This window comes from Bidens hawaiensis, unplaced genomic scaffold (genome assembly GCF_021521415.1).
Source record: "Bidens hawaiensis isolate Kalapana, Puna unplaced genomic scaffold, B.hawaiensis_p1.1 tig00026908_1, whole genome shotgun sequence".
Taxonomy (NCBI): Eukaryota; Viridiplantae; Streptophyta; class Magnoliopsida; order Asterales; family Asteraceae; genus Bidens; species Bidens hawaiensis.
This window is the reverse complement of record NW_027494345.1, coordinates 318,179-343,223: the sequence shown is the minus strand read 5'-3', so window position 1 is coordinate 343,223 and position 25,045 is coordinate 318,179. Positions and strand designations below refer to the sequence as shown.

Genomic DNA, 25,045 nt, shown 5'->3' with positions numbered 1-25,045 from the left:
CGTGTCGTATTTGGATTGATTGAAAGTGGGTCCCATATACTTTTTACAATTTTCCGTGTCCAAAAAACTAGCCTTAGGTGGCTTCCCGGACATGGCGCTTATTAGTTGATTCTAATTATAATGATTGAGAATAGGTAGGTTAAATTATACGTGTTTATTTCTGAAAAATTTTGGTTAAAGATATTTATTTTAGTAATTTGCCCTAATAAAAAATAGATAACCATCGTCCATCTAGGTGCCATAGCTCAAAATTCAGCTTATGTAGTGAACCTAAATAATAATAATAATAATAATCCACAAGTGACGAAACTAGAAAAATTTTCTTTATCGTGTGGCAACACATAGAAAAGTCAAACGTTGACCGACTATGTGGCTTGTCTTTCTCTCCCGAATTATCCAGCTTACACTCTGCTCCAATCTCAATAATAATATCATCCAATCATCTGTATCTATCCATCTACACATTCGCATTTAATCTCTTATGAAACCCTAGCTTGCCAATTGCCTTCACACTCTCCAATGTCTCTGCTTCAAGCTTCCAATTACGCTGTTTTCTACAAATCATCATGTTCCAGAAGCTTATTATCGAGCCAGAGATCAATTATTAACACTCCAATGTGGTCTTCATTTTGGGGAAACGAGCTTTGTGTGACCAATGAGAGCTCGGTTGATGGAAATTTGGGGAGAATTAGACGAATTAGGGTTTTAGCGATGTCTGCTTCAACGAACCCTAGGTTTAAGATGAATTTGAATGAGTATATGGTTACCTTAGAGAAACCGTTCGGGATTCGGTTTGCTTTGTCTTTAGATGGCAAGATCTTGGTTCATTCCATGAAGAAAGGGGTACGTATCCGTCGGTTACTCGGTTTTAAGCTAAAACCGTCCGGTTTCAGTGTTTCCATTCCGGTTCGCTTTCGGTTATTGTTTTGTCTTTTAAAAATTTGGGCCTAAATGCTTATATAATGAATTCCAACATGCATTTATATCTTTCGCGTTTGACATTTCTGGTTTCCTATACCTGAAGCTGTGGAGCTACTTTGCCGAGCCCAAAAGGTCATGCATAGTAATATTATGACACCAAGATCTATCAATTTGGTTTTGCAATTTCAAAAAGTGGTGTCAGCGCAACTTGTTGCCCGTTTACCTTCTATTTCGATGTAAACAATACTTTTTATATAAGATTGGGTTAGTTAATTGATTATTAGTTATTACGTATTTTGGCTAAACTATTCGAGTTAAACTATATATTAAATTGTTATAAATTACTTAAAGTTAAAAAACTATAAGTTGGGTTCGGTCTTTGTTCGGTTTTAGTTACACGAAAAACCGAAAATGAACAGAAAGTTTGGTTTTTATGAAAACATAAAACCAAACCGTCGGTTTTTGTTTTAGTTTCGGGTTGTTTTTTTGGTTTCATGCACGCCCCTATCTGCAACAATGGCATTTATTACTGCATATTTTGAGTTTGTATAATTTTGTGGCTATTTTTTTTGTAGGGAAATGCTGAGAAATCCAGAATAATAATGGTGGGTGACACGCTAAAGAAGGCAAGCGCATCTTCTGGCGGTAGTCTTATTGAGATTAAAGACTTCAGTGATGCAGAGTACTTGCATACACCTTATATTTAACTTAAGATCACATGCTAGATCATTACATTTGCATACCACGATGCAACCATATGAAACTAATCTTTGTAATATGATCTATTCAGATGTGATTTTGATTACAGTTTTGGTTCTTGCAGGAAGATGATGTTAGGGAAATCGGGACTTTGTAGTCTTGTTCTCTAAAGACCTTTTTCGCCTTTTCCGATTCAACATCTGCATCACAAAAGTGATCTTGATGTCCAGTTTAACCGTGGTCGGGTTCCTATTGCCACTTTGAACAAATCAATACTGACATCAAGTTTGCAAGCGTCTTCTGAGGGCAATGGGAATCCAGGGTTTATAGTGTTCACCCCGAGATTTTCAACCCCGAAAGGTTGGAATCTTTTGATCAACCAAAACGGACAACCTCGTGGCAGGATACAAAAGAACATTCCTGATGAACCGTTTACTCAACTTGTCACCATTTTCTCTGATCAAGAATCTGGTGATGATTGGTCACATGGAAGCTTCCCGCTTGAGGAGTATATTAAAGCACTCGATCGTTCGAAAGGAGAACTTTATTATGATCATTCTCTTGGTATGCGTTATAGCAAGGTGAGATGTCCAGATTATTTATTTGCAGTACATATCAATTTAAACAGTTTGGTATGATGTGTAACGCTAATTGATATGAATTTTTAATCTTGCAGATTACAGATCAAATGTACGTAGGGTCATGCATACAAACTGAAGAAGATATAGAAACTTTGGCTAATGTTGCAGTAAGCACTACCAAACTTGTTAAATTACTATATTATTTTATTCTTTTTATCATGACAAATATGGTGGATATCTGCACCAGGGAGTCACTGCTGTACTAAATTTCCAAGGTGGAAATGAAGCAGAAAATTGGGAAATTGATTCAAAGGCGATCAACGAGTCATGCCAACAGAATAATATTCTTATGATCAACTATCCAATAAGGTAGTTAAAAGTTTTCTTTGATGCCATTTATGTTGCACTCGTTATCTGTATGCTAACTGCATCCACAAATAATTTCCTTTTGCAGGGAAAGAGACTCATTTGACTTGAGGAGCAAGCTTCCATTTTGTGTTGGTTTTCTTTTACGGTTGCTGAAAAAGAACCATTGTGTTTATGTTACTTGCACCACAGGTCTTGACCGGTCTCCCTCCTGTGTGGTTGCATACCTCCATTGGATGACAGATACTTCACTTCACGCAGCCTACAACTATGTATCTGGATTGCACACATGTCGTCCTGACAGGTTCTTGATTCATAATCTTGCAAACGATATGATCATTAGTTGTAAACTATGCTGAATTATGTATAATCCTACTTATTGAATGTTTAATACAGACCAGCAATTGCTTGGGCAACATGGGATCTCATAGCAATGGTGGAAAACGGAAAACATGATGGACCTGCAACTCATTCTGTGACGTTTGTATGGAATGGGCACGAGGTTATTAATGACTTTTCATTTTTTGTTCTACATATTTAACGATTATTTAACAGTTATGATAATATTCTTTTTGCTAATACGTGCTACATTACAGGGAGAGAATGTAGAATTAATTGGAGATTTTAGTAATTGGAAAGAACCAATTAAAGCAACCCACAAAGGCGGCCCAAGATATGAAGCTGAGGTTCGCCTTGCACAAGGGAAGTAAGTTACTTGCATTTCAAGTCATTAAACATTCAATGTCGGTATTTTAGCAGTCTTATATCCACCAACATTTTGCTCATACTTCATATAACAGGTATTACTACAAGTTCATAGTTAACGGCGATTGGAGGCATTCAACATCTTCACCAACTGAAAGGGATGACAGGGGAAACCTTAACAATATTCTTGAGGTTGGTGCAACTGCAAATGTTCGGCCTTCTATTCAACCACCAAAAAAGGTATGTATTTGTATTTCAGAATATTCAAAAAAGAGGGAACCGTGTATAGATGTTCTCATGCATATCATATTTGTTTTAGGATGCAAATATTGTGAAAGTGATTGAGAGACCGTTGACAGAAAACGAGAGGTTCATGTTAGCAAAAGCAGCTCGATGTGTTGCATTCTCTGTCTGTCCCATAAGACTGGCTCCTAAATAGTTTCACATCTACCATACCATACAATTTCTTTGAAAACAACCATTTGCCAAAGTCAACTGAATTTGCTTGTTGAGTCACCGACTCACTATATACGGATCATTATTAACTCAGTGTGCCATTGATGAAGAATACTACTGCAAATCAACTGAGGTTGGTGTTTTATTCAAGCTCAAGAATCTTAATGATGATGGCATCTTTGGCAATGTGGCCTGTCGACTGATTCAGATTGATTGCAGACATTCCCACTGGTTAACTGGTATTTTCTCTTTGTTGTTTATTTTGCTAACGGAAATATAACATAAATACGTACATATATACTTGTCATACATGTAAACAGACATACATAAATGTATTATTATTGCTAGACCAAGTTTGCTTGGGTCTGCCTTTGTTGTAGTTCATAGTGCTGGCTGCAATTTGATTCAAGTCTATTAGTTGTGTAAATTGTCCTTTTGGGACTATCTTTCATTCTTATTTATTCAAGTTCCTTTTGGGGTTAGCAAATTGTCCATCCATCACACTTTTGTTGGAATAAATGTCATAAGTTTCCGCGAGTTTAGAAAGTCAACATTAACCTATAATTTGGGACGATAACATGAATGGACATGGTGCTACTGATTCTAAACGGCGAGTCCCCAATAATAAAGACTTTCATTTCTTTATACAGTACAAAACTTATTGATAACTAGATTTCAGCAAATAACACTAGTAACAAATACATGACTTGGAACATCTTTCTTCACAAAAATTCACATCTTAGATGTGTAACTAATAAGTAAACTAAAATACATATTAATTTTAAACATACTTGACATACATTTCTTTCTCTCCAAAAAGGAGTTCAACTATTTCTTTAAAACGTGTGCAACGCGGGAGTAAATAAAAACCAAAAAGATCCCTAAAAGTAAGAAGAAAAAACTAACATGATCATAATATTGTACCCAAGGGTCATCCCTAAAAGTAAGAAGAAAACTAACATGATCATAATATTGTACCCAAGGGTCATCCCTAAAAGTAAGAAGAAAACTAACATGATCATAATATTGTACCCAAGGGTCTTAGTTCCTTGGGAACTGCATCAAAGTTTCCCAAATCCACATTGGATTGTAGCAATGTCCTGGACCCACTCTTCCAGTGAATCCCCTCCGCTAGATGCTCCTTGTTCGGTGTCAGCATTACAAAATTTGGATCTGCCCTTTGATAACTGCAATTATAGCTTATTGTTAATACTTAAAACAAACTAGCCCAATCAACCGATTCGTAAGCATGTGAATACGCAATGAACACAAACCTTGCTTCTCTAACGTTGTCAACACAAAGACTAAATCCATATGATGTTTTTCCAACCATTCGATCTCTTATAGCTGCCAAAATCAAAATAAATCCATATCATATCCACATTATTATTAGCAACTTTGATGTTGGTTACCATATTTCTTGGTTACCTGACATGCTAAAAGTGAAAGAAGGTTTCCACCATGACTTGAAAGCTAAACAAAATGACGAACCCAGAGGCCCTGCTTTTGCCTAAATAAGACAACAGTTAGTAATTCTATGGCGCATGTGTAGATAGCTAAACAATGGAAAATGGTCAATGACTACCTTGACCATGATATTCTTGTTGGCTTGCCAAGATGCAGCAACATTAAAGGTTGAATCTTGAGTGTTTGACGTCTTTTCATCATTAATCCTGCCAAAATATTTGATGACTTAGATCCCTCATAATCTCTTATAAACCATTAGTAGATAGTTTTTCACATTGTACGCCCTAAAGTTTACCTTGTTTGCAACTCAAACCCAAAGTCTATATAATTTGTGATTCCAACAACTTCATTATCTTCAAGAGGATTCTTCACCTACACAATTGCAATAAATAGCTTGTATCAGCTTCAACTTGCAGACAGAAGCCACATGTACACACACAGATTACCCTTCTTTGGACCACCACATGTTGATAAAATGAGGCTATGAACTGCAGAATGAATATTATTAAATTAGTAAAAGCACAAAATGAAACAATGATAAGGTAAGAAACATTAGCCAGTGGCAAACCTGTGAATTCTGTGCAAGTTCAAGACCAAAATTGAATGACGGGCTCAGTGGGCTGCCGGTTCCAAGCCCATAGCCAATGGCGTAATTCCAATTTTTTAAATTTGTATACCTTGCATCTTCCTTCTTTTCATCTTTCAACCAACAACGGGAATGTGTCAAGTTTCAAATTTATCATTAAACGAGTATGCAAAAAGTAACACACTTTTGTTCTTTAAAGAACGAACTTACATTTGGGGTCGAACTGCACACCAACAGTTAACCTTCCTAACTTGCTCACCAACCATGCAGATTTAGGAAGTTCATCTCTCACTCCAATAAAAAAAAACACAATTATAAAAAAATGGCCCAAAAATTCTGCAAATGAAAACTGACAGAACCTATGTACATGAATATGGCATAAGCGTAGCTCCAAGTGATAAATTTGATGACCCATATCTCAAACCAATCAACCCATAATCTTCTGAAGTTACTCTGCACAATAATTATCAAGATTAATAAAGTTGAATAAGATAACATGTTTAATTTTTGTAACAAAGATGAACAAACCTCTTCTTTTGCAGCACAGGTAATATACCAAATGCTCCGAGCCCATATTTTGGATAGTATGCACATGCTCTCATGAGTAAAACCCTGAAAATCGAATCATAAATGTTAGAAAAAAAAAGCAACCTTTTTAGAGAAAAATGATAAAAATTGCTACTTACGGATCAGAACTGGATACAAATAGGTCCGCAAACGTGTGAGGATCATCAACATCACTGTGAAAATCATAAGATTTATAATTCATACATAATGTCAAGATATGCAAACAGAGAAACAGGATGAGAATACTAACTCTTCGAATACCTTTGCAAGCGAAATAATGCATTGCCAACTATTGTCTCTTTGGTATTTGGATCAAGTGGACCTGAAACCTGAATGGGAGCTAAGGAAATTCTTTGCTATCATTTTCTATAGAATTTAACTTGACTGCAAAATGAAACCTGAATATTGAAGCTAAGAAAACTCTTCATTGTCATTTTTCATATAATTCAAATTTGACTCCAATCGTAACAATAGATCTAAAAAAATAACTCTGTCATAAGGAAGTCTCATGTAGATTAGTCACTTTATTTCTTTTCATAAGGAAATTATAAGGAATATAACTTTTTTTATGAAGATTAAAGGTTTAAAATGCAAACTTTACACATTTGAAGGCAGACTCGATTTAAAAATACAAGTGAGGCGATAAGAATATGCATCAGGGGCAAACTCTTGGTCAAAATAAAGTTTTACATGATGTAATTCAAAAAGGGGTAACGGCACAGCTTGGTGCCCGTTTGCCTTCTGTTTCGATGTAAACACTACTTATTAACTAATATAAAACATTTTATTTTTGAAAAAAAGAATGAAAATAAAAGCTTTCCATAATGTGTCTTTATTAAAGAGTGTATAAAAACTGAATGCATAGAAGTATAACCTATGGATTCAAAAACACATGTAAAATATGCAGTAAATAAACAAGTAAAAGTTTGCAGCTAGGGATGGTACTAACAAAATGCATAATAAATAGAGTCAGTGGAATGGTATTGAGGGGGATACAGTAGCAATAAGATCAACATGAGGATCATCAGTGGGCTTAAGCATAAGCTTAGTACTAAAATGATTAGCAACTTCAAAATAATCATGAAAGAGACATCTTAAAGCAAGCTTCCCAAACAAAAGGTTATATGGTGACTCTAACATCCTGCAGCATATCACATGGTTACAATTTACAACCTAATAATAATAATAATAGAATAAAAGGTTGTGAATATGGAAATAATGAGTGTATTGTGGATAGTAAGTAGTACCTGGTGCGAGCAGCAAGTGGAGGATAGTCGAAGAGCGGTGGGACCAACATCATTGGCGGTGGAGGAGTTTGCTTCATCCATGACCATAAGCAGTTACCCATATTGATATTGGTTCAATGTCTTTTCTTTCTGCACAGTATTATTAACTAGGGTTTGTTTGTTTGTAGGAATAGGAATGATTAATAAATGAATGATATTTGGGAAGCTGAAGTTAGTTGTTAAATGTGGTGCCCTTAAATTTATTAATAACTAGTTTGAGCACCTTGTACTACACGGGGAATTGATGGATATTTTAAAATTTGAACATTAATCAAAATACAATCGATAATACAATTATCATATACTGTTAATAAAAGTACAATTTATATTAAAATTATAGGAATTGCTAAAGAAACATTACGCAAGTATATACTAATAAGAAAAAATTACTTGTACAATATGTTTGTGGTTGTGTTGGTCATTATACCTAATTTATCAATAATCAAAATTAGTCAATGCATGCCTCTAAATCTTGACAAAGCGATATAGATGTTCGTGTGAAAACACAGGTTCTTTCAAGTACAAGCCAACCATATATAAATTATAATAAAATAAGATTATGTATTAAATATTAATCTTAAATATATATAAAAACGAAAACTTCTTAAATTCTCTCAAACCACCAAATTACTTTATTTGTAATTGAAGGTTCATCATGCATTTAAATTGAATTCACGGGTATGGGTCTCAACAAACTCAGATAGCCTTTAAACGGGTTATAACATCCCATTATATTAAAAATTAATCTCATCAAATATTTTATATGAAAATTCTATAAAAGAGGGATATACTAAAAATTAGTATCCGGTTTTTTTAAATATACTATTTATAATTAAGAAACAATTTTATAGTAAAAAAAGGGGTCATGGGTTCCACCAAATCCATATAGCTTTTTTAAACCGAGTTATAACATCTCATTTATTTGTGAAACCCTTTCATCATTAAATCCTAAGTATTTAAATAACTTTCTTACAATAAATAAAATTAAAATTCAGTAAAATATATTAATATTATAAATGAATAATATAAAACAATCCCGTATTACAGGGAATAAAAGCTAGTTATATGTATATGATAGCTAAGAAAAGAAGAACATGATTCCAGCCTTCCAAAACAAACCAAAAGAATAAATTTAAATGGTTAGTATGTCGATAAACAAATCTAGACTCTCTAATAAAATAATGCTACTATGTCTCACTTGTCACTCTCTCAACCATCCTCACATTTTTAAACCCATTTTGTTATTTGGATCTCATGTGGGTCATTAACCAATCCAATATAGCCTTATTCTTATCTATACTCTCTAATAAAAGAATATTACTATGTGTCACTTGTCACTCAACCATCCTCACATTTTTAAACCCATTTTGTTATTTGGATCTCATGTGGGTCATTAACCAATCCAATATAGCCTTATTCTTATCTATACTCTCTAATAAAAGAATATTACTATGTGTCACTTGTCACTCTCTCAACCATCCTCACATTTTTAAACCCATTTTGTTATTTGGATCCCATGTGGGTCATTAACCAATCCAAAATAGCCTTATTCTTATGTATATATAAATCAAGTGTGTTAATGTTTATTTATTTTTTTCTTTTTATATTTTAACGTCATGTTTATCCTTAAGTAATAAAATGAAGCAATTTAGCTATAGAAAAAGAACATGCAAAATGAGATTGAAGTGGTCGAAACATTGCTTTATTATTATTTTTTTTAGTATTTTCAAGTATATAAAATAAAAGTCAATTGAAATATTTTCTTCTTTAAAAATTTTCATTATATACATTGACTACAACAAAAGAAGAACATGATTCTATCATTCCAAAACAAACCAAAAGAATAAATTTAAATGGTTAGTATGTCGATAAACAAATTTATGATATTGTAGTCAATGTATATAATAAGAATTTTTAAAGAAGAAAATATTTTAATTGACTTTTATTTTATATACTTGAAAATACTAAAAAAATAATAATAAAGCAATGTTCCGACCACTTCAATCCTATTTTGCATATTCTTTTTCTATAGTTAAATTGCTTCATTTTATTACTTAAGGATAAACATGACGTTAAAATATAAAAAAGAAAAAAAAGAAATAAATAAACATTAACACACTTGCTTTATATATACATAAGAATAAGACTATTTTGGGTTGGTTAATAACCCACATGGGATCCAAATAACAAAATGAGTTTAAAAATGTGTGTATGGTTGAGAGAGTGACAAGTGACACATGGTAGTATTCTTTTATTAGGGAGTATAGATTAGTTTGTTTATTACCAGACTAGACCAGAGAGTTGAACCCGCGTGGCTGTTGTCTAGTTTACAAGGCTCGGTTTCAAAGATACCGGAGAAGGGATTGTTTGGTAGCCTCTTAATGAGTGTTAAGAGGCTATCAAACAAACAGCCATACATTTCAAAACCGTACTTAACAAAACCGTTTCTTCTTGTACAAATTCTATGCGTTTAATTACTTTTTTATTTGACTTTATAAATTTGTCTTAATTAGTGTTTTTTATTAACTCACAAATTTTATTAATTATCATTGAAACGAAAATATAATTAAAGTAAGTTAAGATAAAAAAAATTACAAATAATAATTACACAATAAGCGTGGTCAAACTCTTTTGTCAAGTGATGTTTACACATATCCAAGTGAGTTGCATGTGATGAAAGTGACTCTCTACAAGTCTACATGACAGTGTGGTCAAACCCTTTTCAAATAACCATTACACAGCCAATAGCCGAAGACTCACAAAATCCACGCATTTTACTATAGTATGTGATTTCTTTTATAAGTTTATAAATTGTCATCAAACTTTTAAAAAGTAATCCTGCATCCACCAAGTCCTTTATGTAATCCAATAGCAATATATCCAAGTACTTTAAAAAGTTAAAACTTGTATAATATGATATATTTTTTTTAGGGAATAGGAATTCCTTTTTTCTTTTTGTAATTAAAGTGCATATTAATAATATTAGTTTTCATTATTAGAGTCGACCCAACAGTATTATTGGATAAAGAAAGGCTTTGAGTCCACAAAGCAAATACTTGCATTGGCCTAGTTGTTGATAGTGTTTGTTCCAAACTTACACCCTCTTTGGAGTTTTGCAACGTAAGTTCGATTCTCTCATATGGTTTTTGTTTATCTTTCTTTCTTATTTTTTCACATATCTTTCTTACCCATCATAAGGTAATTTATTTGTTTCTCTTTTGCTTCTCATTTTTCCATTTAAGTTGTTATATTTATACACCTTGAATTCATATTATATACGAGCCACGTTCATTTTATATTTACTAAAATTTCAAAATTTTATAATTTTTTACAGGATATATAACAAGAACTTGGTAGCTATAAAAAGCTTATTATTGTCCATCTCAGACCCAAACAAATTAGTAGGTTTATACAAATGAAATATGAAAAAAGCCCGAAAATTTTCCTTTACTTTGGGCCCCTAATATGATTGGACCGCCTCTTTTAACCGTGTACAATCACATATTCACATCTACTCGATAGATTCTTTGTCCACATACCAATTTCTATACTTTAAAACTGCTTATAACTCTTCAAAAAAGAACTAAAAACATAGTTAAGAGTGCTAATAACCTCATTACAAATCTCCATGGCCAACTTACCTATTTGTATATGCCAATTCTTTTGCTATTGCTGGATTGCTGCCTTACTTTCAAAATTTTAATCAAATTTCTTTTTCAGACATAACATGAATCTGTTAAGGAATCCACCCTTCCATCCCATGATATATAATTTCTGCTACCTGTTTTGACCCGTTATCCGGCCCGTCTGTTTTTTCAGGCTTACACATCATAAACACACACATGTGAACAAGTTCTGAAAATGCAAGAAAAAAGTGAGGCTCCTCTTACTGTATATTTGCATAAACAACCCGAAGGATGTACTTACAGACCCGGGCATACATTTGGATTAATATACACACACATACATACATATATACATATGTACGCAAATATGGATTGCTATCTAAATAGGGAGAGAGGGAGAGAGAGACGAGTTTATTAATCAACCGTCAAGCAAGAACTCAAGTGACAAATCTTTCTTGCTTCGATCCCTGCCTGCGTCTTTCAATAACTGCGCCAGTCTTCTCTTCTCATCGTCCACATCAGAACTCGCAGTTCCTAACTTCTCCTCTCTCATCCCCACAACATATTCCAGTATCTCTATTGCATCATCCCACCTGCAAGTCCAAACATTCATCTTTATTATAATGACAACACAAACAACAAAAGTACAAAACCATATTAACTATTTTTAAACCATTCATAATATTAATTACCTGCCCATTGCATCATATGTCCCAGCAAGATTACTGTAAACCCCAAGTGTATCCGGATGATGAGGCCCGTATTCCACCTCCAGTACACCCTTTGCTTCTTCGAAAAGATCAGCAGCCTCGTCTAACAAATCTATCTGAACACAAGCTAGTCCCTTCTGGTTCAAAACATTACCAAACAAAGCCGATTTCTTCTCTGCAACTACTCTCAGTTTTGAAACAGCAACCTTAAAATAATCATACGAGTCCGAATAATTCCTCATCATGTAATACAAAACTCCCATTTGAGCCTCAACGCCTGCAATCGTGCTCAGTTGACCTTGAACTTTCCCGAAAACCTTTAACGCCTTTTTTAATAAGTTTATTGCTGAGCTGATTTCATTCATGGATTCATAGATAGCAGCAACTTCAATGAACCCGTTGCCTATTTCATCATTCGGGCTTCCTTGCATCGGCTTTTCATATATTCGCAGCGCGTTACCACAATAAGATTTCGACTCGCGAAACTTCCCCATTTTGTTGTATAACTCAGCCAAACGAACGAAAACCGAAGCAACCGATGGATGGTTGTCTCCTTTTGTCGCCTTGAACACGTTTAACGCCTTTTGATAAGCGAAAACCGCTTCGTCATAACGGGCCAGAGATAAATAAGCATCACCTATGCATACATCAATGGCTGCAACATCAGAATCTTGACCCGCTGCAGACATGGTAATGCTGGCTCACACTTAATGTTCAAGTGCAGCCTCGTATTCCCCCTTGGCGTCACACACAAGCCCCATAAGTCTTCGGTCGGCTGCTTCTTCAACAGAAGCGGTCGACCCGTTTGCTTTGTGTATGTCAAGAGCCATTTGACATAACTTCTTGGCTTCATCAAACTCCAATGCTTGAATATGAGCTTCCGCTACATACCTACACGTTTCCCCAAATCGAGGATCCGTCACACCCAAAACCTGTCTTTGAATCCCCAAACCCGCAGTATAACATAATATCGAATTCTCAATATATCCAAGCATCGCGTGCGTATCGCCTAACTGCATACACCCTGCAAATTTAGCTAACAAGTTTTTATGCCCTTCACCCATACTCGGTATCTCAACAGAACGTTCTAAAACAGGAATCGCTTCACCATACTGGCCTAAACTACAATACAACGCTGCTACAATATGCAAACACATAACATACTCCAAATTCGGCTTCTGAAACCGACCCGTTTCAAACGCTTTCATCGCCCTTATCCCCAATTCAAGACACTTCTTCGGGGTTTCCCCTGATGATATCAGTTCCTGAGTCTGCTTTAACAAGTAAGGCCCTAAGTAAGCCGGATCTTCCTTCCCGTTGGATCCTTGTAACGGACTCTTTTCACTTACTCTAGGACTTGATATTCTCGGGCTCCCAAGAGGTATATTATTGTCTTGGAATGATTTGCTTTTCGTTCTTGGTTTCGGGACTTGGGGTGATCTTGGAGAACTTATACTTTTGATACTTAAAGTATGGTTCAATTTCTTCGGAGTAGCGGCTTTTGGAGTACTGGTTTTCGGAGTACTACAAGACGGTGCTTCCATGGTGTCAATCTTGATAACATTCCTTTTCGTGGTTTTATTATCGCCTTTTGCAGGGTCTCCTAATGCAAGCGCGCGTAACTCAGTCTCTATTTTTATATCCTGTATCGACGTGCTTGATCCGTCTACACTTTCCAAATCAAAGGCATCACGATACAACTGCTCATACGTGTCTGCAGCTAGCGGTCTGGCTTGATCTAAATCGATTATGTCATTGTCGAGTTCTTGTGTGCTTAACTAACCCCTTGGCGGTGGTGTGATGAAGAGGTTTTTACGAGGCAAGGATAGGTTGCCGTGTGAGCTTGATTGTACCTTAGATTTCGACATTTTTATTCCAGAAAATTATTGTTTCTACAAATGACAAATTGAAAGGCTTCCGTTAATCAAATTACACCTTCTTAGATATCGTTAAAGCGTTGTTTTTAACAACTAATATTATACTCCTAATACCTATTATGTCACGAGATACCATTGGGTCAAATGTCGTTTGGTACATATATCGTTAAATGTTAAATCACATTAACCATGCATCGAAGAATATCGAGAAATTGAATTACAACAACCAAAAACATATTAAGAAACAAATGATCCATCAATATCAACAATCAAAACTACACATGATCAGAAACGAAATAACGTAATGTTAAACCGAATTCAAATTCAAATAATATTAGAAAACTATTGACAAAATGCATGACAAACAAACTGTTAGAAAACAGAAGGTTCTAACAGAGGGCAGAATTATGAAAAAGGTTTTCCTTTTATTTTTTTATGCTTCTTTACAATACATGACTAATCTATTTATAATAGATTATCAAAGAAGGAAATACATTATGAATGGCAATACAGTAATGACCATTGATTTGTGAGCTGTATCGTAATTTCAGGAAACTAAAACGGGAAATGATGTTGAGCTGATCCTGTAAATATCTCTAAGAAATCTTCTTTTTTTTCAACACTCCCCCTCAAGTTGGGTAGTGGGATTACCAATGCTTAACTTGCTCAGACACCTATTGAAATCATTTCCATTCACAGCTTTAGTGAGGATGTCTGCAAGTTGTTCTTTTGATGGAACAAATGGAAGCTCTACTATCCCGGCCTCCAACTTTTCTTTGATAAAGTGACGGTCAACCTCCACATGTTTTGTCCGATCATGATGGACTGGATTTTCTGAAATCTGGATTGCTGCTGTATTATCACACATAACCTTACTGGCTTCCTTTGGAGAGAAACCAATATCAGTTAATAGCTTCCGTAACCATAAGACTTCTCCTAGACCTCGAGCTATCCCTCTGAATTCCGCTTCAGCACTTGATAATGCAACAACCTTTTGTTTCTTGCTTCTCCACGTAACAAGATTCCCTCCTACTAATGAAAAGTACCCTGACGTGGATCTCCGATTTCCCTTATCACCTGCCCAATCTGCATCAGTGTATACTTCTACTTTTAGGTGACCGTGTGGTTTAAACAAAACTCCATGACCTGTCGTGCCTTTGAGATACTTTATGATTCTCTGAACTGCCTCCATGTGAGCCACTTGTGGCTGATGCATAAATTGACTGACCACTCCCACTGCATAGGCGATATCAGGTCGGGTATGAGATAGGTAAATTAATTTTCCCACAAGACGTTGGTATCTTTCTTTATCTGCTAGCTCTCCATTTGGCTCCATATGTAGTTTATGATTGACTATCATCGGAGTATCTACTGGCTTGCAATCAACAAGCCCTGTTTCAGCTAAAAGATCCAATATGTACTTTTTTTGACAAATAAAGATTCCTTGGTTAGACCTAAGAACTTCAATTCCCAGAAAATACTTAAGGTTTCCCAGGTCTTTCATCTCAAATTTTGAAAATAGCTTCCTCTTTAACTGCTTCATCTCTTCTTCATCATCTCCAGTGATAATCATATCGTCTACATATATGATCAAGCAGGTTACCCGACCGTCTTTTTGTTTGAGGAATAGAGTATGATCCGCATTACTTTGTTTGTATCCATAGTCTTTCATCGCAAGAGTGAATTTACCAAACCACGCTCTTGGGGACTGCTTCAGCCCATATAAGGATTTCTTTAGCAAACACACTTCTTTTCCTTTGAAATTTTCCGCAAACCCTGGAGGAGCACTCATGAAAACTTCTTCTTTTAGATCTCCATGAAGAAACGCATTCTTCACATCAAACTGGTGGAGGGGCCATCCCTTATTTGCTGCAATAGAAAAGAGGACTCTAATCGTGTCAATCTTTGCAACTGGAGAGAAGGTTTCAGAGTAGTCTATCCCATATGCCTGAGTATAACCTTTGGCTACTAGCCGAGCTTTGTACCTTTCAATAGTACCATCAGGCTTGTATTTAACCGAGAACACCCATCGACATCCAACAGTTTTTTTTCCCAGCGGAAGATCACACTTTTCCCATGTATTATTTTTCTCAAGAGCCTTCATTTCTACTTCCATGGCTTCTCTCCAGGGTTTTGTCTCCAAGGCTTCTTTTACAGTATCTGGTATTCGTTCTGCATATAGAGAAGCCACAAATGCTTTTGCATCCTTTGACAAATTTCCCACCGCTATATTGGCCATAGGGTACTTGGACCTCTTAGGTTCTCTTTCAGGAGAGTACCGTTTTGGGGGAACTCCCCTGTTGATTCTGGGAGGTAGTGTGTATGTTTTTGAGGCTGCTTTAGAATTGCCATGTTGTTCTGCTTGTCCTTGAGATACAGGTTCACTGGGTATCTCCCCCTGTTCATTTATCCCTTCCTGGTTTTCATTACTAGTAGCAGAAATCGGTTCAAGTTCAATGGTTTCAGAGTTTTGTGAATCACTTACCTGGAACATCGGATCTGGAGATTCTCGGGTAGTGGCACTGTCCGATGACGTTGGTTGTAAAACCCCGACCAAAGGCGGATTATACATCGGGGCGCCACATATTGTTTCATTACTCGTGACACTATTGGGTGTCAATATTTAATAAATACATTCATTCGCGCACGCGCAAAGTAGACATAAGATAACATAAATCATCATAAATCAATATATTATAAATCATAATATTCGAACAGCAATAACTTGTCTTGATACATTTTAGTCTAGGTCCAAAATAAAGAAAACTTCCTACGTGTCCTCGAACTCCAAAACAGCTACTGCAAACCTGAACATGTGTTAAAATAAACGTCAAACACTTGCGTGTTGGTGAGAAATCAAGTTTAATACAATACATAGATAACAATAAATCTGCGCGCAACATGTGTATGTCTGGTTTTCAACAAGGGTGTAATCCGATCGAGACCAACTCTAAGATTCATACTCATAGACTGCCAGTGCTCACGATTGAGCTCACAAACAAGAAAGACTGTGCAAGTGTAAACAAAAGAGAAAATCATAAACGATAGTTCTCCCGTGTTCATCTAATGGTACCATGAGAACTGCGGAATAGACCGACAAGACGGTTAATGATCCACACATACAAATAAACAGCCAAGTCTACGTCCTCAACACATGGGATACTGCGCGACTAAAGTTCATAAACAGATTAAGACTCTAAGTTTGTACGAACACATGAACATCCCAAAACATTAAAATAAAAAGGGATTAGGTACGAGATTACTCACTCGATAAACGATGCGGTGTAAGATAAAGCAAGAACCAACTTTAAACAAGCACAAGTTAACCTATAAATAAGATTATTGTTTTAATGATTTGTTTTAAGTCTTGATTATAAGTTAGCATAATTAATAAGTAAATTATTATATATAATATATATTACCGGAAAAGCAGGGCAGAACAGGATAGAAGACGAAGGCAAGGAGAGAGGAGACGGCAGAGGAAGAACAACGGCAAGGAGCAAGAGAGAACAGGAGAGTTTAAGTGCTTTGTGTGTGTAGTGTTAGGAAATTAACATTATTATTTATAGGGAAACCCTAGGGAACACAATCCCTAGAAAAGGGGAAGAGATCTCCAAAAAGTAAAAGATTCAAAAAGCAAAAGATATCAAAAGATATGGCAGCTGCAGGGGGCAAAGGAAAAGCTGACAGGTAACAGTAAACAGGCATGGGCGGGTCAGATAAAGGTACTGGTCAAGCATGGAAAAGCAGATCTCAAAAGATAATGTCAGTCACTTTTTCTGTCAACCAATGGGGTTGGTGCGCATGCTGCGCCAAAAGTGGCTTTTCAGACATAAGATAGGTCAGGTCAACAGCACAGAAGATAAGACATCACAAAAGTAAACGGCTGGATTAAACAGAAGAAAAGACTCAAGACATAGCGCGAGAAAGCTTGAGCGCGAAGGCAGACACAGAAGGTCAAGAGTGCGCGAGCGCGAAGGCAGACAGAACCAACCTTAACGCGTCGCGGGAAGAACTAATTTCTAAGCGCGCCTCGGGAAGAACTTCAATTCTAAGCGCGTCGCGAGAAGAACTATATTCCTTAGCGCGTCGCGGGAAGAACGGTATCCATAGCGCGCCGCGGGAAGAACTAAAATCCTTAGCGCGCTGCGGGGACAGTTCGTCTCGCGTATCGCAGTAACAGGTGGTCTTCACGCAGGCTTCCTTGTAAGGAGTCTGGCGCGTGGAGCCGCGCAGACAACCTTAGGCGGGAAGGAACAAAGGACAGGGATTCAAGGCTTAAGGGCGGGACGGCGACAAGAGGGAAAAGAAGGCGGAAAGAGAGAAGAAGAGGGACGGGACGGCGGAAAGAAAGAGAGAGAAAGAGGCGGGAAGGAAAATATATTATTATTATTAAAAGTAAAATATAAGTATAAATAAATATTAAATCATAACAGAAAGAGATCGGATAAGAGAAACGGGTACCTGGGTCGGGTCGGATCGGGCAGATGTCACAGTCTCCCCTACTTTAAGAAATTTCGTCCCGAAATTTATCTCGAAGTAGGTTGCGCAGAGAACAGGTGCGGGTACTTGATCTTCATTTGATCTTCCCTTTCCCATGTAAACTCGGCTCCGCGCTTGGACTCCCAGCGAACCTTCACGATAGGGATGCGACTGCGCTTGGTTTGCTTAACCTCGCGATCTATAATCTCAACAGGCTTCTCAACGAAATGCATGGATTCATCAACTTGAACTTCATCAAGTGGAATGTGAAGGTTCTCGTCGGCTAAACACTTCTTGAGATTGGATACATGGAACGTTGGATGCACATTACTGAGCGCGGGCGGCAGGTCAAGTCTGTAGGCAACTTTTCCTACACGCGCGAGAATCTTAAATGGTCCAACATATCGAGGAGCAAGCTTACCTTTCTTCCCAAAGCGGACAACACCCTTCCAGGGCGACACTTTGAGGAGAACAAGATCACCAACTTGAAATTCGAGAGGCTTTCGCCTGCGATCTGCGTAACTCTTCTGTCGGCTTCTGGCAGTCAGCAGATGATCACGGATCTTGGCGATTTTATCGGTTGTCTCTTGAACTAGTTCGGGTCCTGTGATTTGAGCTTCTCCCACTTCGCTCCAACAAATCGGGGAGCGGCACTTACGACCGTAAAGTGCTTCAAATGGGGCCATACCGATACTGGAATGATAGCTGTTATTATAAGAGAACTCAATCAAAGGCAGGTGTGAATCCCAATTACCTCCAAAATCAAGAACACAAGACCGGAGCATATCCTCAAGAGTTTGAATAGTTCGCTCAGACTGACCGTCAGTCTGAGGATGATATGCCGTACTCATGTCCAAGCGAGTTCCTAGCGCAGATTGGAGAGATTTCCAAAAGCGAGATATAAAACGGCCATCGCGATCGGATATGATGCTCAAAGGAGTACCATGGCGGCAGACAATTTCCTTGACATAAAGCTGCGCGAGTTGCTCAACACGGTAGTTTTCACGAATGGGCAGGAAGTGAGCAGACTTAGTCAATCGATCCACTATTACCCAAATGCTATCATGTTTGCTTGCTGTCAAAGGTAACTTGGTAATAAAGTCCATCGCTACACATTCCCATTTCCATGTAGGAATTTCTGGTTGTTCGAGCAAACCAGATGGGCGTTGGTGTTCAGCTTTTACCTTAGAACAAGTCAGGCATTTAGCTACGAACACAGCAATATCCTTTTTCATACCGGGTCACCAATAAGTAATGCGCAAATCCTTGTACATCTTTTCAGCGCCAGGATGAATAGAATACCGAGATTTATGCGCTTCACTCAGGATATCAGCGCGAAGATTCTCATCAAAGGGAATCCAGATGCGATTAAGATAGCAGAGAATTCCACTCAGATTAGGGACAAAATGCGCTTCCGCGCCACATGCTAACTCGGCGCGAAGGTTACCATTACTGATGGATGTGCGCTGCGCGTCATGAATGCGTGATTCCAGACTGCTCTGAATCGGCGCAAAGTGAAGCTGCGTGCGCGGCAAGATACAGTTAAGCTGGCAGGGTTTTCGGCTGAGCGCATCGGCTACCACATTAGCCTTACCAGGATGATACCGGATCTCACAATCGTAATCGCTGATGAGTTCGTTCCATCGGCGTTGCCTCATGTTAAGTTCCTTCTGATCAAAGATATGCTGAAGGCTTTTATGGTCAGTGTAGATGATACACTTAGTACCATAAAGGTAGTGTCTCCAGATCTTCAAGGCAAAAACAACTGCGCCTAGTTCGAGGTCGTGAGTTGTATAATTCTTCTCGTGAACCTTGAGTTGCCTCGATGCGTAAGCGATAACCTTGCCTCGTTGCATAAGAACACAACCGAGACCTTGGTTGGAGGCATCACAGTACACGACAAAATCATCATTACCCTCAGGTAGCGCAAGGACAGGAGCTTCACACAACAAACGCTTGAGCGTTAGAAAGGCTTCTTCTTGCTTCGAGCCCCAAATATACGGTTTGCCTTTGTGCGTTAAAGCTGTTAAAGGCAATGCGATCTTTGAGAAGTTCGAAATAAATCGCCGGTAGTAACCAGCTAAGCCCAAAAAGGAACGGATTTCGGTAGGAGTGGTCGGCGTAATCCAGTTCTTGATTGCTTCAATTTTGGATGGGTCGACATGAATACCCATCTTGTTCACAACATGGCCAAGAAACTGTACTTCATCAGACCAGAATTCACACTTGGAGAGCTTGGCAAAGAGCTGCTCGGTTCGAAGCTTTTGCAATACCAATCGAAGAGGTTGCTCATGCTCGGCCTTGGTCTTAGAATAAATCAGAACGTCATCGATAAACACAATCACGAATTTATCCAAGAAAGGCCTACACACCCGATTCATTAGATCCATGAAAACGGCGGGTGCGTTGGTTAAACCGAAGGACATGACCAAGAATTCAAAATGGCCATAACGAGTTCGAAAAGCAGTCTTCGGAACATCTTTATCGCGGATGCGCAACTGGTGATAGCCAGAGCGGAGATCAATCTTGGAAAAACAAGAGGCACCTTGGAGTTGATCAAAGAGGTCGTCAATGCGCGGTAAGGGATACCGGTTCTTAATGGTGAGTTTGTTCAACTCGCGGTAATCAACACACATGCGAAACGATCCATCTTTCTTTTTAACGAACAACACCGGAGCACCCCAAGGCGAAGAGCTAGGGCGAATGAATCCTTTAGCAGTCAACTCTTGAAGTTGGCCTGCCAATTCTTGCATCTCAGCGGGCGCAAGACGGTAAGGAGATTTAGCTACGGGGGAAGCACCAGGGACAAGATCAACACGAAACTCGACTTCACGAGCGGGAGGGATACCAGGAAGATCATCAGGAAAAACTTCAGGGAAATCACGCACAACAGGGATATCGCGAAGCTTCTTTTTTTCTTCAGCAGGTTTAACCACATGGGCTAAGAATGCAATACACCTTTTCCGCATGAGCCTTCGGGCTTCGGCGCAAGACATAAGTTTAAGACCGCGGGAGGGTTTCTCGCCGAAGATATGAAGATCACCATTTTCTCGAGGTATGCGAATCATCTTCTTGGCGCAATTAACTTCGGCGCGATTATGCGTAAGCCAGTCCATACCAATGATAACATCAAAGCTTCCAAGAGGCATGGGGGTGAGGTCGATCAGAAAATCGTTTTCGTTAAGGTTAAGCGTGCAATCTTTAATCACTGAGTTAATTAAAACAGTTTCGCCATTAGCCAATTCAACTGAAAAATTTTCTTTTAAATCGTTGCGCGGTCGCGCAAGCTTCTGCTCAAACGCGGGAGAAATAAAACTTCGATCGGCGCCAGTATCAAAAAGTACATAAGCATAAAATCCGTTAAGCAAAAATGTACCATTAACTACGTCATTATTCGCTTGCGCTTGGTGCGCGGTTATGTTAAAAGCTCGTCCGCGTGTCACTTGGTTCGAAATCTGGTTCACCGGATTCGCTTGCGTAATCTGAACTTGTAGCCTCGGGCATGCGTTCCGGAAATGACTGGGATCACCGCAGTTGAAGCACGATCTGGGTCGTGGGTTTTGGTAGGTTGGTTGTGGGTTCTGCAGGTAGACTGGTGGTGTTGGCGCAATTGGATTGGCGGGAAGGACTCTACAGTTTTCTGCAAGGTGACCAGCGCGGCCACATCGGTTACAAAGTCGACATGGGACTTGAGGTGGGTGGTGGAGTCTACAGGTTGGGCAAAAGGGGTGGCTTCCTGTGTAGGGTTTCTTAGTTGGCGGGGCAAGGAGTGCGGGATTGGTTAGGGCATAGTTGTGGACTACAGGGGGAGTTGGGTAGGCTGACAGGGGTTGAGGGGCGTATACTAGAGGTTGGTAGGCGGGTTGCTGGACTATGGGCGGGCTGGTAAGCGCGTAGACTTGTCTGCGCCTACGTTTCTGGTTATGGTTTGAGGGTTCTGGTTTGGTTTCTGCGGGTTCAGGGACAGTTTTGGTGAGTTTGGTCTTCTCAGTTCCCCGCAGGAACAGGGTTCCTGCTCTGACATGGTTGTCGCTGAGCACAGCGGCCAATTCGATGGCGTCAGAGAGGGTTAGCGGGTTCCTGGCCCATACAGAATCTTGAATTTCCATGGGGAGACCCCCAAGGAATTTCTCGATGGCTCGGCGGGAAGGGGTAACTAGGTGAGGGACAAGCAAACTTAGTTCATGGAAGCGCGTCGCGTACTCGCGCGCTTCGCCACTGTATTGCTTCAAGTTCCAAAATTCTTCCTCCAGGCGCTTAACCTCGTTGGGAGGGCAGAACTCTCGCGTCAAAAGTTCCTTAAATTCCTCCCAGAGCATGCTAGAAGCAGCTTCTGCGCCACGCGCATGAGCTACTCCATTCCACCATGTAAGCGCTCTAGATTCCAGGACTCTGGAAGCATATAGGGTTCGTCTATCAGGAGGGCATTGGGTATGGAGGAAAGTGTTTTCAATCTTCTCGAGCCACTGGAGCATCACGGTGACTCCTTCAAGACCTGTGAACTTTGGAGGGTTACCCGCGTTAAAGGACTTAATGTTGTAACCAGGGGTGTTAGCATTGTTTTGGTTTAAGGCTTGGGCTATTGCGGCGGCCATTTCCTGGGAACGTTGCAGCGAACGTCTGCGCGCGGCTTCTTTCTTCTTGAGATGGCGAGCTGATAGCGGAGGCATTCTATAAAAGTTTTAATTTTTAGTTAATATCTTGGTTTTAGCGCAAAGTATAACCTCGAAAAGCTTGGTTTCGCGGAGTCAGTTACTGTCAAAAGTTAAAGTAAAATAAATGACCCTAAATACAGACTTAATAAAGGTAACAAATTCGAATCAAGAATCGACAATTCATGTATCACCATGACTTTCCGAATTCCCAATTTAAAATATACGAGCAAACGAGTATTGGAGATTGACGATTCATGTATCACCATGACTTTTCAATCTTCAATATAAAATATACAAGAAAATGAGTATTGGAGGTTGACAATTCATGTATCACCATGACTTTTCAAGTCTCCAACCTCAGAACATAATCGTAAATGGAAATTGAAAATCAACTATTCATGTATCACCATGACTTTTCGGATTTTCAAATCCAACAAACGAATATGTAAGTAAAATCAATAAAAATCGAAATTCAACAAAAATCGAAATATCGCGGAATAAAACATAAAATCATATACTGCGCAGGCGCGAGCATATTCATAAATAACGAGTAATTAACAATAAGAGCGCAAACATGAGATTTCTCTCATGCGCGAGAAGGGACTCTTAGGTATTCTAGGCCGTTACGTCTAACCACCTATCCTAAAGTCAACGAGCTCTGATACCAATCTGTAACACCCCGACCAAAGGCGGATTATACATCGGGGCGCCACATATTGTTTCATTACTCGTGACACTATTGGGTGTCAATATTTAATAAATACATTCATTCGCGCACGCGCAAAGTAGACATAAGATAACATAAATCATCATAAATCAATATATTATAAATCATAATATTCGAACAGCAATAACTTGTCTTGATACATTTTAGTCTAGGTCCAAAATAAAGAAAACTTCCTACGTGTCCTCGAACTCCAAAACAGCTACTGCAAACCTGAACATGTGTTAAAATAAACGTCAAACACTTGCGTGTTGGTGAGAAATCAAGTTTAATACAATACATAGATAACAATAAATCTGCGCGCAACATGTGTATGTCTGGTTTTCAACAAGGGTGTAATCCGATCGGGACCAACTCTAAGATTCATACTCATAGACTGCCAGTGCTCACGATTGAGCTCACAAACAAGAAAGACTGTGCAAGTGTAAACAAAAGAGAAAATCATAAACGATAGTTCTCCCGTGTTCATCTAATGGTACCATGAGAACTGCGGAATAGACCGACAAGACGGTTAATGATCCACACATACAAATAAACAGCCAAGTCTACGTCCTCAACACATGGGATACTGCGCGACTAAAGTTCATAAACAGATTAAGACTCTAAGTTTGTACGAACACATGAACATCCCAAAAATTAAAATAAAAAGGGATTAGGTACGAGATTACTCACTCGATAAACGATGCGGTGTAAGATAAAGCAAGAACCAACTTTAAACAAGCACAAGTTAACCTATAAATAAGATTATTGTTTTAATGATTTGTTTTAAGTCTTGATTATAAGTTAGCATAATTAATAAGTAAATTATTATATATAATATATATTACCGGAAAAGCAGGGCAGAACAGGATAGAAGACGAAGGCAAGGAGAGAGGAGACGGCAGAGGAAGAACAACGGCAAGGAGCAAGAGAGAACAGGAGAGTTTAAGTGCTTTGTGTGTGTAGTGTTAGGAAATTAACATTATTATTTATAGGGAAACCCTAGGGAACACAATCCCTAGAAAAGGGGAAGAGATCTCCAAAAAGTAAAAGATTCCAAAAGCAAAAGATATCAAAAGATATGGCAGCTGCAGGGGGCAAAGGAAAAGCTGACAGGTAACAGTAAACAGGCATGGGCGGGTCAGATAAAGGTACTGGTCAAACATGGAAAAGCAGATCTCAAAAGATAATGTCAGTCACTTTTTCTGTCAACCAATGGGGTTGGTGCGCATGCTGCGCCAAAAGTGGCTTTTCAGACATAAGATAGGTCAGGTCAACAGCACAGAAGATAAGACATCACAAAAGTAAACGGCTGGATTAAACAGAAGAAAAGACTCAAGACATAGCGCGAGAAAGCT

At 38.4% G+C, this 25,045-nt stretch overlaps 1 protein-coding gene and 2 pseudogenes across 2 annotated transcripts; 1 reads left to right on the top strand and 2 right to left on the bottom strand.

Annotated features, from left to right (window-relative positions):
* Positions 1 to 490: 490 nt before the first annotated feature.
* On the top strand, positions 491 to 4,156 carry LOC143574417 (phosphoglucan phosphatase LSF1, chloroplastic-like; annotated as a pseudogene). The gene is made up of 10 exons (XR_013142586.1): positions 491 to 843; positions 1,497 to 1,603; positions 1,745 to 2,201; positions 2,297 to 2,368; positions 2,449 to 2,570; positions 2,656 to 2,871; positions 2,964 to 3,069; positions 3,164 to 3,273; positions 3,368 to 3,512; positions 3,592 to 4,156. The product of XR_013142586.1 is annotated as a phosphoglucan phosphatase LSF1, chloroplastic-like (transcript).
* A 590-nt stretch (positions 4,157 to 4,746) lies between these two features.
* On the bottom strand, positions 4,747 to 7,764 carry LOC143574434 (uncharacterized). Its single transcript, XM_077059053.1, has 14 exons — positions 7,596 to 7,764; positions 7,345 to 7,489; positions 6,610 to 6,677; positions 6,468 to 6,521; positions 6,310 to 6,393; positions 6,149 to 6,234; positions 5,992 to 6,072; positions 5,764 to 5,894; positions 5,642 to 5,683; positions 5,491 to 5,567; positions 5,314 to 5,401; positions 5,157 to 5,238; positions 5,003 to 5,075; positions 4,747 to 4,915 (listed from the first exon to the last, which is right to left on the bottom strand). Exons 1-14 carry the CDS (start codon positions 7,694 to 7,696, stop codon positions 4,747 to 4,749), a joined length of 1,281 nt encoding a protein of 426 aa, XP_076915168.1. The 5' UTR covers positions 7,697 to 7,764.
* Positions 7,765 to 11,678: 3,914 nt separating this feature from the next.
* On the bottom strand, positions 11,679 to 13,838 carry LOC143574433 (protein KINESIN LIGHT CHAIN-RELATED 2-like; annotated as a pseudogene).
* Between the last annotated feature and the right edge of the window lie 11,207 nt (positions 13,839 to 25,045).

Excerpts from the sequence above, each read along its gene's own strand:
- LOC143574434 (XM_077059053.1), bottom strand. The coding sequence starts at position 7,696 with ATGGGTAACTGCTTATGGTCATGGATGAAGCAAACTCCTCCACCGCCA. Across the intron at positions 6,522-6,609 it reads GCATTATTTCGCTTGCAAAG|TGATGTTGATGATCCTCACA; the intron begins GTATTCGAAGAG and ends TGATTTTCACAG. Across the intron at positions 5,402-5,490 it reads GGGTTTGAGTTGCAAACAAG|GATTAATGATGAAAAGACGT; the intron begins GTAAACTTTAGG and ends ATATTTTGGCAG.